A 21,101-nucleotide genomic window follows, 5' to 3' on the forward strand; every position below is an offset into this window, starting at 1 on the left:
TAATAGCTGGTGATTCTTTTGTTTCTTTATGAATCAAACCAAGGGTTCCATGAGAGGGAGCCAATGGGGCTGAGTGTGATTTTACCAGAGTGTGTAAACTCAAGGTTGTACATGAGCCAGGATAAAAATGCAAATAAGTAAAACAGAGTGGGCAAGTGAGGTAGTATGGTTTGGTGGGGACTGGAATGAACCAGAAAGCAAATGTCCCCTTGAAGAGAAGTATCACTAACAAGCCCCAATCAATTGTCCCAACCTGTAGACTCAATGTTGCCAAACTTCCTTTTCCCTAAGAGGTGCCAAGAATATTTGTTTTTTTATTAGAAAACTCCCCTAATTTAGAATATTGGTACTGAATTAAAATTTTTAAGAAGTACTTAAAAATTTGGGTGGACCAACCCTAGATGGAACAAATAAACCTGTCTGCCAGGCCTGATCTGGCCTTAGCACTCACATTTTGGGGTAGATCTCTGATTTAGGCTCCATCCCACAGTATACAAGGTGAACCATCTTAATCCATCTGAGAGATGTAATGACTTTACTTTTTATGAAAGAGGCAAGAAAATATTAAGTAATGTGCTTCTGAGACAGTAAGTGTTGAAAAATAACATACATTGTCGTAGTTTTCCCGGCTCCATTGGGACCCAGCAATGAAGTAATATGCCCTTCATAAAAGTTCAGATTAAGGTTATCAACAGCAATTTTTGAGCCGTAGATCTTTGTGACTCCATGCAGGGCAACTCCAACTGTGACATCTTTAGGTTCAGGCTCAATGTTGGAGGGAAGCACGCAATCAGGACCTGGATAGAAACCAAGAGAAGAGTTCTAAGCTCACAAAGAAAGAAAATGCAGCTAGTATTGGACTTTTTCTGTATAAAAATATAGCCCTCTAAGTAAAAATGAATTCTAGAAACAAATGATCGATTATAGCCTTCAGCCTCCTCCTCAGGTGGTTAAAGAATAAATGAGGAGGTAGAACCACATTCTCTAAGGTTTATATGGTCCTTCTCTGTCAGAATGAGCAGTCCCAGGATACAGTATCATGATAATAAATTCAGTATTATCCAACAGATCTCAAGTATTCAAAAAACAAGCCTAAGGCCTGGTTTTCTAACTGAATAGAATGATACCAACTTATGAAAGAACTGTCTACAAAGTGTGATTTTTGCAGTAGCAGGGCTAGATCAGACCTGTGGTTTATAGAATCCAGTTCATTAATTACTGTCTACATCTCCTTCAGGCATCATAAAAGGGCCACTTATGCGGGTCATCCTCACTTTATAAAGATGACACCACCCACCCAACGTCAGTGAGACATTAGCTTTAAAACTGTTTGCTCAGTGTTGGTGATGGGTTATGACAAATTATGGGTTATGCCAGACTTGTTACTTGGTTACTCCTTATGACTAGTGACAGATGGCTGGAGTTAGGGGTGCAGACTGTGGCCAAGGAACAAAACTTTGCTCTGTGTGAGTCTAACTGGACAAAGGGATTTACAATCTTGGATTAATTAGCACCATATGCTAAGCGACTGAGCTAATGAGCCCAGAAAAAGCCACAATTTAATCTCCATTAGAGTCCAAACACATATGTGTAGACATATTCGTCCATAACAAAAAGGAAACTTTTGCCATTTAGAAAAACTTAACTGAAATCACAAGTCATGCAAATTTTATATTACTTTTCTCATAATAATGCATGTTGTTGACCTACTTGTCTTATTGGCAGATGGATTGGTGTTCTGCATCATGATATTAGTAAACATGAGGCCATTGCTTTTCTCATGGTTCACCTCCGCACATCCAAATCGCTCCTTCCAATAGGAAGGAAGCACTGGAAAATACCATGGGGCTGCCATGCCGTATGTACCTGTAATAAAAATACATTAGGGAAAATAACTATTATTTGATTGTTAACATTAAGCATCAGAAGCTAAACAACAGAATACTGGATATCATTCAGGCAGTAGTTTTTTGTTTGTTTGTTTTTTGATACTATATAAAACTAAAGAATGGCCTTTGTTTTCAAAGTAAAGTAAAAGAGATAGTTTTTCTTTATTCTTTCTTTTTTAAACAGCTTCACTGGGTTATAATTCTATACCATAAAATTTACTCATTGCAAGTATAAGATGATTTTTAGTAAATTTATAAAGTTGTGCAGCCCTTACCAAAATCTACATATTAGAACATTTCTATAACCTTAAAAAGCTTTTTCATGCCCATTTGCAGATAAGCCCTGCTCCCATCCCAACTCCCAGGCTATCAGGGATCTTATTCCTGCCTCTACATATTTGTCTTTTATAGAAGTTTTATATGAATAGAATAGCACTCTTTTATTCATTTACAGCATCAGAAAAAAATGTACAAATACAAATAAGATTTAGTGGAAAAACTCCCAACCATGTTAGAAATAATGACCACTTGAGACCTAGGATCGGGAACCCAGCTAGCTTGGTAAATTCTCCTTAGAATTAGGAGACTTGGTTTTTGCCTTATACATGGAAAGATTGGATTCCATGCTTTCTTAATTCACTGCATCCTTTATAGGAACATCAGAGAAGGCACTCACTAGTGTATTATCTCATCCTGGAAAATTGTTGGTTAGTTTTGAGACTTAAGTATTTCCCTTTGGAGATTATATATGGTAAACTAAATATTAGAAAATATATATTAGCTGACGTATAATGGTGAAAACCATAAAAAGCAGGTATCTGTAGGAAGCATGTTCATACCTGGGAAAACATTCCTGACGTACCAAGCAATAAGGAAATAAATGAAAGAATCAGCTAGGATGAGACAGCACAGCCAGCCAAAGGAGGTGGTGTCATCCTGAACAGGGGAACTGTACATATTTTCCCACTGAAGACCTAAGAAGTGAACACATATGTTTATTCTTGTGCAAGACGTACTGCAGTTGTTAAAGATAAAACCCAGTTTTAAAGAAAGTGAGCCTACCGATGCCTTGCTCCTCATATCGCGCGATGTATTGACTTGCATAACTAAAAGCTGTTGGTGACAGCAGGCTCTGTGAAGAGAAGAAACAGCAGTGATCATTCACATAGATTTCACACAGTTTATTCCGAGGGATCTTAGTATACTTAAAAGTTCGGACATATGTAGATAAAATCATGTTCAAAAAAATACAGAGGCCCCTTAGCAAGGCACTACAACTGAAAAACAGAGAAGAGGGAACAGCAGAAAACACAAACAGGAAAACTACAACTTGGAAAAGGTTTTTCAGAAATCCAAAATATATATCTAAACTTATTAAATGTTTCTCAGTAGTGTATAAAATAGGCAACTGCAAAGTAATGCAATGTTAACACTAACATCAAATGAAACGTTAGGGGCCAAAAGATGTTTTTACTTCATAAGTTGATTTCAGGAAGTAGAAGTGCTACAAGAAAATATACTCAAATATCAATTGGTTGAATGCTTATTATTGCAACAAATTAAACATTTACATTTTGTTTAAATCCAAAGTGGTCATTGTTAGATGGAAATTACTTATCACTTTCTATTTCATTTATAAAAGAGAAAGTTTTAATGTGTCAGGGATGAGGTTTACTTCTGCTTTCCAAATTTCATATCTTAATGTTTTCACTAAAATTCTTAAATCAATTTAGTCCTTTTGAATTAAAAGGCAGAAAAGGAATCAAAATTGATTATATGCTGTCAGTGCATTTGTTTTTATGCCTGTAAGTTATATTGTATGCCATGAAAACCATGACAATTATTCCCATATGAGAATAATTCCAGTAATAGAGGCTTTAAGACATTTAAGGAATTGGACCAGAGAAAAGTCAGAATTCTCGATGATCTTTAAAATGTGATATGTTACATTTTAACTGACACTTTCTTCAGGAACTATTAGCAGCAGCACCTATTATGGTTTTAGAAACTACAGGGAAAATGCTTCCTTTTCATAGTCTTGTGCTTGTACAGTATACAATGATGTAGAAAAACTGACTATCTTTAGGACAGTTAAGCTTATTTTGCACTCACTAAACATCTAAATTTAGAGAAGTGTACTTTCAGTGTGAGAGTCTGAAAACAAAAAAGGGTCCATTTCTGTCGCACACTGGCCATTCCATCGTGACCAGTTGACTCACCATGAATACTTTTATCACATAGCTCAACTCATCCTCCACTGTAACCAGAACAATAAATGGGAAAAAGGCAATGATGTAGATGAGGCTTCCAATCAGAGCTGCGATGTTGGTGTTGTTAAAAAAGACACTGATGAGATAGCTCATGGCGATAACTGAGAGGCTGTAGTCCGAAAAATACAGGAACAGAATGAACCCGTCTGTTTTAGGAAGAATATTGCCAAACTTGAGGATAATGATGAGGATGACAATGGTAACCAGTAAAAATCCAACACTCTCTATAAGCCAGGCAAAAAAGTGACTGCAGGAGTTCACACCCATCATCTTCATGTACTGTGAAAAGAAAAAGTGTTAGCTGGTGCTTCAGCTGATACATTCGCAGCTAATAATATTCCTGCACCATGTCAAAATGCCCTTGAGACTCTTCACATATATGGAACTAGGCATCTTGATGATTTTTGATAAGTCAAGTATTTGTCCATGCTTGCTATGTGAAATTAATATGTCCATTTATCCCAGCTCATCTTAGATTGTATGCTCCCAGAGTGCCTCAATTTAATGAAATAATGAATGATTTGGATGGTGAGCTTCTTTTACAATTTCATTTTATAACTAGCATCTAACTGATGTCTCCAGATTAAATTAGTTTAGAGTAGACCATCAAAATTTGTGATATTCCCTGCAGAATTTTACAACATGAATTTGACATTTGTGTGGAATGAATATTTCCAGCTGGTGGAAAAAAAAAAACACATGGTTTACTTCAAATTCAATGTAGGGACTGAAATAATAAAACTACATATTTTGTTTTTACTAAACAATCAATATTCATGTTCCTGGGAGAAACAGAACAGACCTGATTCCTAAAAATTTAAAACATGGCACCTTGAAAGGGACACTTTCTGCTCTTTGCCACACTTTCTCCATTCTTAAAATCATTGGCAGTCTAGGTCAGGCTTATCATCTTTGTTTTCCAAAAGGCATTTAGACACTCAAAATGAACTCATGTATCATAGATGATCTATATATCTCTTTCTCAATTGATAGTCTTTGATAACTCTGTGATACTCCTAGAGGCCAAGGCATTTCACCAAGCTAGAAAAACAGACAACATGATGTGTTTGTGCATTAACTCAAAGGATTCTGAACCATCTAAAGTTCCCTGGACCTTGGGTGTCTTGAATTTGGTGGCATGTGGTACTTTGGGGGAACCTGGACATCCTGGTTTCTAATTTTAACAATTCATGATTAAAATTAAGCTTATGAATCCAATGTTTCATTAAAAGAGAACAAAACAAATGTTCCACTAACTATAATCCCTACCTCTTTAAACTAACTTGTCTAGAAAAAAATATATATAGGAAAAGTGCGGGCTCTTCTGCTCTACAAGCAAAACAATGAATTTTACTTTCTGCCTTTGCAGCTTTTCACATTTTGATAACTCTGCTGCTCAGGTTGTTACCATGGAAACAACTACCTCACTGCCAACAGCTTAAGCTATGGGCCTTACACTAATCACCGCTGAGAAAGCCTCTGACTTTTCCTCTTAGTTTTGCCCTTCCTTCCCCTCTTTCCTTCCTAGTGCTTCTCTCCTCCCAGGCTCTATCAGCCTTTGTTGTAAAGACTCAACCTATTGTTTCCATAGGAATGGAAGTCTGGGTCAAAGTGAAAAAAAACAAAAAAACACACACACATCATGGAGCAAAGATTCACTATGGAAGTTTCCTCCAATTGCTACTTATCTATCATTGAAAACAAAGTTACATTTTGATGTGAAAAAAGACATCATACAAATACATCTTATTTTAGAAATTCTTTCCCTGTGCCCCAAGCCATGTGAGAAAATTTCCGTGTCATGGTTCATGACAACAATTCAGGGATACTCACTTATTCAAGTATAATCATGATATATTAGCTTCATATTTATCTTTCATGCTATTTGTATTTTGAGGTTTTTATTGAGTTTCTGCCTATTTGAATATAATTAAATGAGGAGTTATGGAACAAATATATCTACTCCAAAGCTGACCTTCACCACCCAAGTTCATATGGCCTTTATGAAAAATTTTCACCCCCCAATGCATGCCAGTAGGAATGATGAATATATTTCACTAAGTGGATACAAAATATCCAGGAAACTATCAAGGACATAAAATAAATCTGACTTCATGAGTATACACATGTGTTTTCCTTCCCTGACAATTGATAGCTGCAGTATATATATATATATATTTTTAGAAAATTCTCCATTCAAAGCCTAGTTGAAAGATAATTCAAGAAATCCAAAGACAAGGACTAAAGGTGTTTATCACTGTGATTTTGAAATTTTTCATATTCGTGATCAGATTCCTATTTTTAAGAGTTGGTAAAAGTTGGAGACTGATTATTGCCTTTGATTGAAACAAATTGAGTTAGGTGCTTCCAAAAAATAGTCACTGCTTAACATTCTAGCATGAAACATCAGTGTTAAACTTTTGGATTTTATGCCACGAGAAGAACAGCTGTTATGCACAAAGAGTAAGAGCAATGAGCACATGTAAGTCATCCATAGATTATCCTGATCCACTGCCAACTTTGTTGTAATAAACAAGACCAAACTTGCTGATGGAAGATGGCCCACAGCAATACTATGCTTTCTTGGATGTCGGTAGTTCCTCTTCAAAGAGACAGGTGTCAGGTGCCAGCTTTGCAATTTCAGTCACATGTCTCAAACCTCCAACCTGCCAGAGCAATTCATAAATACCTGATAACCTGTTGTTCAAGGAAAGCCCCTTTGGACAGTGGCTTATGGTTTATGGCAGAAAATAATGAGAAGAAAGGGATGCTGTAAGATTTTGCAGAAATGTGTTGCCACATTCAAGAGGAGCTTATACCTAGAGATGGACATTAATGCTATCCAAAAAAGAAGTTATAAATATTAATAAATTTACTTGATAAAAGTGTATTCATTCAATTCAAGATCAAGCACGAATTTGTAGGGAATAACATTTTCTACCTCAATTTAAAAAATTCTTTTAATAATAGATATTTAAATTATTTTTTAGTAAGACACAAAGGATGTTGGGATCATTACTTGGAATGTTCCAAATTCTCACTAGGAGGATGGATAGTGTATGTTAAGAAAGCACAAAAAATAGTCTAAAATGAAGCTCCAAAAGACTAAAAATCCTTGCATCATTCTTAGTAACATCTCTGCAGCTTACAGATATTTCAGGTTACCTGTGTAAACTGAGAAAGAACAACTCCAAAATTTTGTCTCCAACTAAATGAATGTAAGTACTGAAATCCCCATAAATGACTTATGTTAGACCAAATAGATGAAAGTAACCATAAATCAAGAACATAACATGAAAAAGTACTCTTCCTGTGTTACAAAAAGCAGATTTTGTAAAGTTGTAATATTTTAATTTTTAAAAGGAAGGAATGTCGAACAATACCCAATTGAAAGGCATTTTGAAAATTTTTTTTAAAAACTACAGATTTGATTTCATCAGTAAACTTATTTGTCATTAATATGTATCCTAATTTCTTCAGCAAGTTAAAGGAATTCACTGGAGTCACACCATAACAGGTCAAAGGTTAATGGTTTCATTGAAATCATAACTAACTTGGTTTCCTTGCCCAGTTAGAGAATAATTACAGAAGAAAAAAAGTTGTTTGGTTTTTTTTTATTTGTTTATTTGTTTTTTACCTTGTTGATTTAATTTGTAATGAGAAGGAAGTAGAGAGTGGGTAGCTTTAGACCTTAACGAAATATATATAAAAAAATAGCATTAAAAAGTGATTTTGAATCTCAGGTAACCTACAAGATTATATCTATCAACCTCTTCAAAAGTTCTTATGAGTCTATGCTACTGAAATAAGGTTATGAGCGGGAAGGTAGCTATGTTATGGAAAAGGATTGATTAGGAGTCAAGACACTTGAGTTCTAGCTCCAGTTCTACCATCAACTAGCTCCATCATTTTCAGCAATTCACCTCTTACTTTCTGGGCTCAGTTTTTTCATCTTCAAAAGGGAGGGGGTTAGTTTAGAACTGTGGGCAGTGAAGGGAGGCCAAGCAGAAGGCACTGGGGATATTCTACTCCTTCCACACCTGCTTCCATTCATCTCACAAATACATCATATTCCTTTGAATTTAGGATACCACTGCTTTTAAAATGTACCATTATTTTACATGCAATCAAGAAAGAAAAATCACTGCCAAATAAATTATGACACCCTATCAAATGCATCCCATTTCAGGGGCTTTAAAATGTGAAGAAAAAAATCCTCATCTTGGAACTGATCAAGTATGTAATTGAATGCCTCCTCTGTTCTGGCAACGAGAGAGCTGCCTCCTGGAAATACAGTGCTGAGTGAAGCCTTGGTCATACACTCAGAATGTTTAAGGGATTGGGCCCAAGTGAATATGGAAGATTCGAAGCCTGATTCTCTGATTCCAAGTTCAGTGATCTTTATTATATGACTTTGACCCTCAGGATCAGGTGGTTAAAATTTGAAAGTAGGTGCCTGAACAATGAAGACACAGGGCTACCAAACAGAAAACGGTTCATCATTAGAAATGCGTTTCATGTATCCAGTTGAGAAATGGTTCTTCATTATGCTTTGATATTAATTGGTGACACACACAGATGTGCTTAGAAAGCATAATCTTCAAACACAAGATAATACACTGTATGTGTGTTTTATAGGTATATACCAGAGATGCCCAAAAAATGTACACACATGACTTGTATTCATCTTTTGTTATTGATATATATTGATTATTACAATTTTAATACAGTTTTTTCCTTTCTTAAAATATGTATACAGTTTTTGGCACCCTCTGTATGTATATACATGTATGTGTGTATTATATATATCATGTATATATGCATATATACACACACATATTTACTACGTGTTTCTATTTTTAAAGCAGGTATTTATTTTGAAGTAGAAAATAACTTAGTTTTATCACAGTTTTCTACTTCAAAATTTCCCTTTAACCTGTGAAGATTCACATCTAAGTACCAGGTACCTGAAAGAAAAATATAAAGTAGGAGTTTACAATCAAAATTATGGCTCAGGGCATGGATTCAAGTTTCTAAATTGGAATTAAAAACCATTGCAGAAGTCCTGAATACAACAGGATTCAAACCAGTTGCTGAGAAGTTTACCAAATTGAAATATAAAAATGTGGGTTTTTATAACTGAAATATAAAAATTTGGGTTTCAGCTGTGAAAATCAACCAGAATTCAAACAGAATAGGTAAGAAGTATAGGTTTAAACTTTAGGAAAACCCTGGAAGACTGATGCTGAGCTACCAAAAATATGAAGCAGTAATTTATACCTTGTAAGGAGACATAATCAATTGCCTAGAAGCACTGGCAAAGTAAGTCTGAAAAGTGTAAGTGGATTAACAGGTTACCCTAACCTCATTATATCAGATTGTCAGCGAGGCCTTGCAATAGTTATTGCACCCCAATTTTGAAATGTTTCCACTGTCTTTACAGCCATGAGCATAAGAATGGACTCATTAAAGGAAGAACAGATAAAATAATTTCTATTCCAATACAATCCAAAATTCACACAATGCTATTTCATAAATTCTCAAATGAAGTAAGATAGTTTGGATTTGGGGATAATGATGAAGAATATGCTCAAGAAGAGATCATGCTTTACATCCTAGATCCTGTCTTCCATTGTGGTATTATTAACCTAATCAGTAGCATAACATGAAATTCTTAGTTTATAAATCACAAGTCAGTACCAGCGGCAATTGAAGGAGACAAGGTACACCAGGAAGAGAATTTGCTTCTTGAGAGCTGAAAGAAGCCATATGCCTGTGTCTGTGTCTGTGTCTGTGTCTGTGTCATGACTATGTCTATGTCTATGTCTAGCTGTACATCTACAGTTGACTCTTGAACACTTGTTTGAATACCATGGGTCCACTAACATGCAAAATTTTTTCAATAAATATACAGTCAGCCCCCTGTTTCACATCCCAGGATTCAATCTATTGTAAATCAAAAACAGCAATTTTGATCCACAGATGAGAATCTGCGATGTGGAGGGCTGACTGTATGCATTCATATATGCCATTTTATATAAGGGACTTGGGCATCTGCAGATTTTGGTAACTGTGGGGATCCTGGAACCAATCTCTTGTGGATACCAAGGGATAACTGAAGTTTTGGGGGAGTCAAAAGTTATATGCAGATTTTCAATTGCATAGAGGTTCATGTCCCTAACCCCTGCATTATACAGGGTCAACTGTATATCTATATTTATATCTTTATTTGAGCTCATTTTGTTACTGTGTAACAATCTTGTTGTGTTAATAGTACTATTTTCATTATTTAAACTTCCTCTGTTAGATCCTAACTGTTATAGGTAAACATCTTGGTCAAAAATTATTCTTAGGACCCAAATTGTACTTAGATTTTATTCAGATTTATTCAGAATAGTTTATTGTTATCTATAAATTATTATTATCTATAAATTATTCAGAATATTTTATTCAGAAGCTCAAAAGCACTTATAAAATAACTTCTATGTAATTTTTTGGGAAAGCAAACTACCATCTTATCAGTTGTCTTTATGATGCATAAAGCATTTTTCTAATCACAAAGTATGGCTCAGGTTTTCTGAGTTTGAATAGGCATAATGAAAATCATAATAATTAATTATTATACAATTATAACTTTTTCATAATAAGAAGAGATTCTTAACATACCTCATGAAGCCGGAGGTCCTTCTCATAAACAAGTTTTTTTACAAATGCAGCTATAAATACAACCCAGGCAACCATGAGCACAATTGGAAGAGAATAAGAGACACTGGTTAGGAAGCTGTAGAAAAACAAAAACAAACAAACAAATCCAGTGACCAAAATGAATGTCATACTTGCAGATTGTAACATATAAAGAACACATTCCTCTTTATGCTGATATTATACTCCTGTTTTGAAATTGAGAATAATCACTAATATTACTCCTTTGTTTATGAAGTGTGAAGCTGACTTGACAGTGGGCCCATAATTTTCTTGCTGTAATGCTGCAAGAATGAAAACAGCTCTGGATTGTTAGATAAAATTGCCATATCGTTTAAAGTGTGTTTGAGTATGTCCTGTCCAGGAAAATAATTATTACATAGACATAATTGCAAGGCTCAAAATCCTTCTGCCTAAAGTAAATTCTTATCTAAAAAGGCAGATTTGGAATTAGATGATAATTGGTTTATCTAGGTAAAAGCTATATCTTCCCAAATTACTGTATTTATCTACTCTTTTGAAGCTCATAGTGATTATTAAACTAAATTTCCCCAAATAAAATCCAATAAAACTCAACGCATTCAATTTAAAATGCAGCCAAAGAACTTTTATTCCTCAAAATAATGCTCCAGGAGATGTCTCATAAACAGTATAGGAATATCTTTTCTGGTAATATGCTAACTAGAGATTCACTAGAAGACTTCATCATGACCTGAATATATTCCTGAGTGGCCTGCTCATGATACCTGAACGTTCAAATGTAGTGTTTCTCAAAGTTGAGCATGTATCTGAATCATCTATGGGGCTTATTAAAACACAAGTTTCTGGGCCTTTCGAGTGGGTCATTGATAATAGTTGGCTTGGCGCAGCCGAGTGGCGCGTTGGTTAAGAGCTGGCTTGGGATGCCAGCTCTGAGCAGCAGGTCCCCAGTTCGGATCCCACATTAAGGCGAGTGATGCTGCGCCCTCTACAGCTAAGATGGTGAACAGCAGCTCGACCTGGAGCTGGGCTGCCAAGAGTTGCCGGTGACGGTGTAGGCTGCAGTGGGACTGCAGTGGGCTTCCCTAAGCTACCATGAGCGGCCATCAGCCGCCGTGAGCAGCCATCCAGCGGCTAGCGACCTATCTGCCTCACCCTGGAAGAGCGCAATGATAATACCAACATGGGCCAGTGAAGCAACGTCCTCCACAACTAGACTGAAGAACAAAAGGACAGCAATTTGTTCCCCTTTCCTGATTCCCCAATGCTGTTCCCACCCCCAATTTCCCAATAAAATCTTAAAAAACAAACAAACAAACAAACAAACAAACAAACAAACAAACAAACAAACAAAAACCCCACAAGTTTCTGAGCCCTACTCATAAGATTCTGATTTATTATATCTGGGGTGGGGTAAGGAATTTGTGTTTTAAACAATTCCCCAGGTGATGCTGACTCTGCTTGTCCAGGGACCACACTTTGAGAACTATGGTTTCCTCCATTAGCCACCTTTGTTTGGGCTAAGGCAAATGAATAGTTTTCAGTGAGATAAACTCTAAATTGATCTGTTTTGCATATTAAGCTCCACTGAAGCTTTTACTTACAGAATGGTTCCCAAAGCCATTTCCTTTTTAATCATAAGGCTAAGGAATTACCTTCAAGTTTTCCATGAAAAATGCAAATATTAATGGAACATGACATCACCATCATTTATTCTCACTTTAGCATCAGATGTGTAGCACCATCGGAGATATGAGGGGGTTTTTGTGAGGGAGGAGAGAAGGTTGGGGCCATATCCAATTTTTTTGGCCCCTGGGAAGCTGTCTGGCATGAGTAGGCACTTAAAGAATGTTTGCTTAATGAATTTTGTCTTGTTTCAGGTCCAGCCTTGATGCTGTTTCTGGCTCTAGAATTAGGCAAAAGCCCTCATTCATTAATAACAAATCCACTGTGATATTTCTTCCAAGTGACTATGTATTTCAGGTTTGGTATAGGATAAAGGAGAAAATTCTGGTATTGTCATCAAAGGACCAGTGTGTTACCAGCTGTACAACTTTGGACACGTTACTTGCCCTTTCTGAATTGTCATTTTTTCATCTGGAAAGTATGGCTCATAATACCTACTCCCACTTACCCTCGGAGGTTGTTGACTGGAACAAACAAAACAATATACATGAAAGCACTTTGTATGCAACAAAGAGTTTATATGTATATGTGGGGTGTTATGATCATACTCCCCAAAAAGAATTAAGAGTACATTTACTATTATTGTTAAAAGAAACATCCAGGGACTGACCATCCCAGGTACCAAAATTTACAAGGAGAAAAAAATGTGAGCAGGAAAATAGATGAGAATTTTCATTCCATGGAACCCACAGGTCATTCCTGTGACTGCAAGCCATTGATGACAGAAGCATCAATAGAGAGAAAAAGAAAAGAAAAGAAAAAAAAAAAAAAGCACCCAGAAGCATCTGAGTTGTATATAAACTGCAGTAACTGGGCTGAATAATGAGTACAGTTCCTTTCAAGTAATATTCAGCCTCAAGATTTTGGGTAGGAGGATGAGCTTTTAAAAAGTCCTCCAACCTTGTTTATTATTGATTGATTGATTGAGTATTGATTTTTCCCCGTGGTCGCAATGGAGGAGCCTTCAGTGCTACCTAACAGGCAGATTTATTGAGCATCCAAATTCAATTGTCTAAAAGCATGACCTTTACATTTTTTGTTCATTTAGCAAAACCATTTTAGATAAAGATTCCTAGCAAGGGAACCGATAGTACATAACACAGTTTTAGAAAACACAATATTTGTCTTAGAGATGGATCAATGTTGTGTTCCGTCAAATGTTTCCCTAAAATGTGCTCACAGATTTTTAATTAAATATGAGTCTTGTTTAACTCATCATTTGACTAGAGAAAGGTAGGACCAGCAGAGAGCAGGTAACAACAAAATCATGCAACAATGCACCCAAGTCTAGAGTTTAATTCTCCAAGTTCTGGCACCAAAGTCCTTGGAAAACTAAGAGTTATGACAAAGAAAACATGGATCATTTGGTAAGAACATTCCCATCATTTTGGTAATGATGAGCTGCTATAGTAGAGCAGTATCCTATGCTGTGGTCACTTTCCTGGAAACACACATTTGACAAAGCGTTGGTAAACATGATCCCTTTCACTTGACACGTGAATGAATGGACAGAAATGAGTTCTCAACAAAGTGGTTGATTATTAACAAAAGCTAGAAGGGTACAGACTTACTTGTCTTTCATGTAGCAGGGATAAGGAATTGCTTGGACCTGGACTGCTATGTCCTGGGAGTTCCTTCCCGTCTGCAATTCAATGATTGCCCTTTCAATATTATCCTGTAAGTAAACAAAAGCCCTGCCATAGATCTGGTTGTGTGATGGAGAATTATGTGGCCCCGGGGCCCAAATCTTGGTTCTTATGCTTCTTGTTGTCTGTGAGGTCTTGAGGCTCATGCGGATGGTATATTTTATGACAGGAGGAAGATAGACATCTTCAGAGCCATTGCCTCTGTGTTGGCTTCCGTTAGAAGGAAGCTTAAAAATAACACCTAAAAATAAATGGCAACAACAGCATTTATTGTTTAAAAGAAAGTTTACTTTATGATTGACATTACTTATTGTTTAGAGGTTACATATAGGGGAAAGCCAAAGAGTCAACTGAGTTAGTAGTGTGACAATAAATACGGGCTCTTAATTTACAGAAAAGATGGTTAATTAGGAGTGACAAACTCAGAGGTTCAAAGTAGGAGTTTGAGGGTATAACCACAAACTAAGTGGCCAGAATACATATATCACTCTAAGCTGCTTACTGAAATTAAACACACACACACACACACACACACACACACTTTAAAATGAATAATTTTGACTGATTGTGAGGATGGACTCAATGTTACCCTGTAACCATGTAATCCTTTTCAGTCTTAATTTTAACCAACCCAACAAAATTACACATAAGTGGAAGGCTTCTTATGATATGGTTGGTTGACTACATGAAAGGTTCTTGTTTCTAAGGACATCTGAGGAGACAGTGACCCCCAGACTACTTTTCTGAGTTCTGGATGAAAGAGGTGAGGGAAGAATTTGGCCAATTTTAGTACAAAAAGAAGCTTACATTCTAGTGGTATAACACTTACTTCCAAAGAGTTCATTGCTTTTGTAGAGTTTTTTAGCCTCTTGCTCCATTTCATCTACACTTTCTGCTGCTTGAATACGGTCATATAATACACAGGAGGAAATATTTACTGTCAGGGAAGATAGTGTGTTGAGATGATCAACAAGGTCAATGCCGTTCTCTAATTTCAGCCTCAGGATATCTAAAGAAGCAAAGCAAAACAGACAAAACATATTATAATGTATAATAATGTTGTTTCTAGTAGAGGCAAAATACTGCAATTTTGGTTAAGTATATATTAAACTAGAAATAACATAAAGTCATAGAATTTAGTAAAAATATCTAGTACTGTACATCTAGGAAAATGTGTCTAGTTGCACAAATATTCATTGAGGAGAATGTTGAGCTAGTTGCAAATACAGTAAACCCAAGTTCAAAAAAATGATACAGGCTAATTTAAAAGTATATTCTGCTACAGTTTAATTAACCAATGATGAAACATGAATAATTTTAAAAATCTATCTACATAAAGTTAGAAAGAAAAATGAAACTAGAGATGAAAGTTTCAAATAAACAGTAATGCCTGTTGGGTTCAGGGAATGTGAACGCAAGAATTTAAACAAAGGAAAGTCTATGCAGAGTGTGTAGAACAAATATACTATATCACTCAATAAACTGTGCTACGGAATCATTTCTTAGGAGACTGTGAGAATCTGTGCCACAAACTTACAATTTTCTAATATTGTTTGATTTAAAATATTATGTGGATTATCTCTATTAATATCTGTATTAACCTAGATAAAACAATCAAGGTTTTATTTCAGGTAATTACTCTAGAAGAAAGAGAATTTAATTGCTCTTCAAATTCATGATTCCTTATGAGGAAATCAACTGAGACAAAGGGTAAATATGAAATTGCAAGTTAATAAATCACTTGGCCAATTAAACTTTCACTGACTTGATCATGAATACTGAGAAGGCTGTGACTATCATAAATCTCTCCTCACAGAACCCAAACAGGTCTCTTCCATTGTCCAATCTAAGACTAAGTTTCCCACAAAGGGCAAGTTCTTCAACGAATTTTTCATTAGAATTTAAAGTGAAATGTTTTGCTTGATAAAGATGTTGGTGGGGGAGGGGTAAAATTGTGGTTGAATAGTGGCCTCCAGTGGCCATTGGAAATCAACACAATACCAAGGATTCTTTGGAAATGCTGGTAGACAGAATCAAAGAGCGATGAAGGTCAGTGCCTCCCAAATTCAAAACTATACAACCTTTTAGACACTGAGTTACACATATAATTACACAAACATCATCTTGCTGCCATATTCATTTCAGTCGTCCTTTAAATTCTAAAAATCCCCTCCTACAGCTCAAGTTAGGGATACTAAAATGTATATAAGAACTTTGTAGTACATCCCTGATATTTAGATTTCGCTTTTAGAGAATAAATATCATTTGATAGTCACTTATAGAGAATAAATCCACTAATGTCTAATCATAAAGTGCATACAAATATATACACTGTACCATACAGATGTAGGCAGATTGCCTCCCCACTGGCTTGCTATCTAAGGCACTGTGTACCTGGAGCTCCAGGAGGAAGGGCATTTCTCTACTGCTGCCAAATTCTGATGCTCTCAATGCCTTCCTCATACCCGTGGTTGCATAGCAACAGTGAGTCAGACAGACTGAATTAGATGTCTTGCATCCCTTAGGTTGAAGGTGGGGATGTGGCAGGGGGAATGCATAAGTTCAGACGGTTTCCTTTGATCCTCTTCAGCCTGTTCCTTTTAAATAACCGTGAGAGGAGGATCCAACCTGACTACTGATTTAGGTTTATTTCCTGTTGAGTCTCTGCATTGCTTTTGTTCTGCTTTTGCTAACTCTATAACCTCTTCCACTTACATTCTGGGTTAGTCAAAGCAATGCTGAGGCCAGTGGAGATAAAATGTTAAATGGAGACAGAGATAAACCATTTCATCTTCCTTTGTCCTTAACGACTTGCTTTTCATCAAGCTAGCAAAAAATAAAAATTAAATTAAAAAAAATAGTATCCTCTTACTTCTAGTAACCCACCAACCTACCTAAGATTATAGGAAAAGCTTCATTTAAGCACAATATAATGTATTATCATTATTGAAACTAACTATAGGTACTGGGTACCCAAATAATCATTACTACTCATAATTATACAACTAACTGAGAAGATGGATGAATATATCCAGGATTTTACTTTTCTTTGAAAAACTGGCTAGAAACCAAACATGAAAGAAAAGGAAAAGAAGTTCTCATATGGGACAATGTTTTTCACATTTCTGACATGATTAGTGAATAAAAGTTTTGTGAATCTGGACTCACCGAGTTCATCTATCTGTTTCAATAGTTCAACAGCATCAAGTCCCACGGAGAATTTTATAAACACTTGCACAAAGGGGTTCCTTAGAGTATTCTAACAAATAATAACAGGGAGTCAGTTTCAATACAACAAGAAAACATATTTAATATCTGTGTAATATCATCCACCATGAAATGAAGTAACTACCATTGGGCATTATCAATGCATCATCTTGCAAATGCTCACATACAAATTCGTGAGAAAGAAAGAGAAGGTATGTGGCTGGTAACGGCTTCAAAGGCTGAGCTTTTGCTGGTTTATAGACACACATTTGTCAGCATGCTAAAGTGGCCAGCTACGACCATAATAATCAACAGTAGGAAATTATATTCAATTTAACAGTCCTTTTTCCCATAGCTATTGTAGCATTTGTTTTAACATATGGTATACACAATTTTGATGGTTGATGGCTGAATTTTGTTCAACTGAAACAAACAAAAACAACTTTTAAAAACTGTGATGTCTACATGGAATTTGACATCACCACTCATTTGTATACCGGTTCTACTACTTTCTAGCTGTGAATCTTTCAGCAAGCGCTCAGCTTTTTCCAGCTTTAGGCTACTTTTCTGTAAAGTAGGGGTGAATGATGCATCAGAAGAATCAAATGTAAATTACTATAATATTGTTTTATATTATAATAAGTGCAATGATGTGAATATGGAAAAATAAACCGATGATTAAACTAAATTACTCTATATCAGTGGAAAGACTGAAAATCTTAAAATAAAACATAAAGGATTTAAAATATAAAGGCTTTTATAGAGCTATCTCCCAAATTCAGAGACATAACTCCTACCAATGTAGAAGTACTACTAGGTAATACTGACTGAGATCCTACTATGTGGGATCTCACAGTGCCTACTATGTGCTGCACACTAATAGATTTATTAGATAATAATCAAAGAAATTATTTATTAATAATTTCCTTGATTTTCTCAGTTTTCAATAACACTTTGTAATATCATTATTATCCCCAGTTAATAGATGACAAAGCTAGAACTAAAGAAACTGTCTAAAATCCTTTAAGGGTACACAATGAGAGCCAAGGGGAAAGTTAAAGCGAGAGAATTCAACTTGATTAAAGAAATGCTTATTCATCTTATATGCAAATTAAGGGCCTAGTTTTTATGTGAGCTAGGCTTAAGTTGGTTGTCCCTTTAGAGGGCAGTACAGTACCACTTATTATTTTGTCCTTCTTAACAATATCTTCTGTTTTGCTATTATGGAGATAAGTGATTATCAGTAATATGTATTAATAGAGCATATATATATATATATGTAATAGAATTAATTCACTAAATTCATAGCTGCTGAGAGATCTAAGAGTAGTTGGTAGCATGCAGACTGAGGGCCATGACCATGATATGTACCATGATAAACAGAGTCCTTCAAAATCTATTTACCAGGAATTAACTTGCGCATTAACTTGTGAATCAGAGCGCTATTAATAAGCAAAACACTGTGTTAGTTGCAATTCAGAAATGATCCATTGAACTTTATTTTCATTCCCCATCACTCATTATTTGTTTCCTCTTCAGAAAATCCTGCATCTTTCACAAGAATATCAAATTACGCTTTTCAACCAGGATGCACTGTATTTGAGTTTCATTGTCTAATCTTTAACCTAGACTGTCATATAATCAATCCTCTCTATGAGATGCAATACTATTTTTAAGTGCTTCCACACATATGATCCTCATAAGTTTGTGAAGTGGTTATCAAAATACCCATTTTAGATATTCATAAACTTCAGATCAAGTATTTTAAGGCCCTTTCTTAAAGGTTCACGATGGCAAAGCCCGGTCTCGTGCTAAAAAGTGGGGAACTTCAAATTCTGTGCACATTTGCAGAAATGTTTTTCCTCAATAACCTAGAATAATGATTGATTTTGGTCTAGAACAGAATAAAGATACTTTCATTAGATGATCCACTTGAAGACATGGTCACAGAGCTTCTTCTTAGCAAATGACTGCACTTGGGAACTATAATGTATTGGCCATGCCCTTTGTTAATTCAACACTCTAGTCAACAAAACTTAATGAAATCATAGGTGTGGGTTTTTTACTTGTTCACAGAAAAAAACGTTTTAGAAGAAAACAGCAATCTTCCACTTAGGAAAATGCCATGCCAATGAAGTACTGTCTAAGTAGTCTTTGTTATCTGAGATTCACTAAAAAAAAATGGCCACTTAAAATGAACATGCTTCTAATTAGAAACAAACTTAACAGTAATTGTGGGGAAGACATTTGATGAAAAGTTTATTTCATATTAATTAAATGGATTTCATATATATTTTTAGCAATTTATTGTGTTATTTACAATAAAAATCAGGGTATAATTATAACTGTGTGCTAGTAATTATTTGTGTCAAAGACTGCATAAAGCTTCTTTTGGGTATAATTTTTCTGACAAAATTGTATGATACAAATTCCTCATTCTATGTTTAACTGCTTAAGCATGATTATAAAGAAGGGCTTTTTTTTTCCAAAAATATTCTAGGACCCCATCAGTTTTCCAAGGGCCTCTCTCAATTCTCTGATAGGCAAGCCATTCTCTCTTGCAGCTCATGTGTTGTTATCATTTCTGTCAATTTTCTCTTCTCTGATTGATAACTGATCTAATTCTACTGCTCGATCTTCCATTACCAATAGCTCTGTTTGTGATTACAACATTTCCCCATATTATTTGCTTCATCTTCAGAAAATCTTTTTTATTTTCACAAGAACAGCAAATTATACTTTTCAACCTGTATGCACTGTATTTGAGTTGCATTATCAAATCTTTGATTTAAACTAGAGTGTCATATATTTCAACCAAAGATCTCCTCAAATTTAACATTCTTCTCCAGGATATTAGTATTTTAGGAATTCTGCTTCTGTTAAAATAGCAAAACATGATTTAAAGTAGAGAAATAAATAAGCATATTTTAACTAGCTTTTAGAGAATTTTATCTTTGGAAAACAGATTTACACCACTAGCTATGTCTCAAGATCAACTTGTATAATGGCTTATCTGATAGACAGAAAAGTTGTGATACAGGAAGTGAAGATGACTATGAACATGAGTGACTATGAACATGAGTTACCTTGTCTCAGATTCACTCTCTGGAGGACAGGCAATTTTAATCTTCTGAATATGGGTTCTAAGTTTCTGTCTGCCCATAAATGAAGGCAATTATAACTTTAAAAATTATAATTCATATGAAGGTAAATGACAGAACCATCCCCTACCTGGAGCATTGGTATCGTCTGGTTTAACAGGTGGAAAGAATTCATGAACAGTGGTGACTTATCCATCCACTCTTGAGATTTTTCTCTTAATTCTGCCAGTTGCCTCAGAGTTACATTAGACTTAAAGACAAAAAAATGAAAACGAAAACATCTGGTTTATTAGTATTTTCACTATATTTCAAAAAGGTATGTTAAGGCTGTTTTGTTATGTAACTTTAAAACATACTTCTAAAAGATAAAAAATATTGTGAGACATTTCCCACGTGGTTAAAATTTTCTAAATGGAAGCTTTTACAGGGTCAAGATCATTTATAAAAACTGGAAATCTTAGGGTTTGCTTCATTTCCAGAGTGAAATTACAGCCAAAATGAAAGCACGTCTTCTGGAGTTCTCACAAGTTATTCATTTTACCAAAAATAAACTTAACTGTACTGCTAAAGAAACATCCTAGTTCAAAGATATAACGGGGATATTCTCATATATTGCTGGTG

General features: G+C 35.3%; 1 protein-coding gene across 1 annotated transcript in view; it reads right to left on the bottom strand.

Moving 5' to 3' along the window:
* ABCA12 (ATP binding cassette subfamily A member 12) overlaps window positions 1-21,101 on the bottom strand; it is a 210,217-nt gene that overhangs the window by 63,658 nt on the left and 125,458 nt on the right. The window contains exons 20-29 of the mRNA XM_019632933.1: window positions 20,611-20,730; window positions 17,341-17,431; window positions 15,002-15,181; window positions 14,098-14,413; window positions 10,826-10,940; window positions 4,109-4,438; window positions 2,952-3,021; window positions 2,729-2,863; window positions 1,711-1,866; window positions 611-797 (exon numbers count right to left, since the gene is read on the bottom strand). Of these exons, the coding sequence (XP_019488478.1) occupies window positions 611-797; window positions 1,711-1,866; window positions 2,729-2,863; window positions 2,952-3,021; window positions 4,109-4,438; window positions 10,826-10,940; window positions 14,098-14,413; window positions 15,002-15,181; window positions 17,341-17,431; window positions 20,611-20,730 (1,700 nt within the window). The remainder of the gene's footprint in view (window positions 1-610; window positions 798-1,710; window positions 1,867-2,728; window positions 2,864-2,951; window positions 3,022-4,108; window positions 4,439-10,825; window positions 10,941-14,097; window positions 14,414-15,001; window positions 15,182-17,340; window positions 17,432-20,610; window positions 20,731-21,101) is intronic.

The sequence above is a fragment of the Hipposideros armiger genome, unplaced genomic scaffold, assembly GCF_001890085.2.
Source record: "Hipposideros armiger isolate ML-2016 unplaced genomic scaffold, ASM189008v1 scaffold_1198, whole genome shotgun sequence".
In the NCBI taxonomy this organism is placed as follows: domain Eukaryota; kingdom Metazoa; phylum Chordata; class Mammalia; order Chiroptera; family Hipposideridae; genus Hipposideros; species Hipposideros armiger.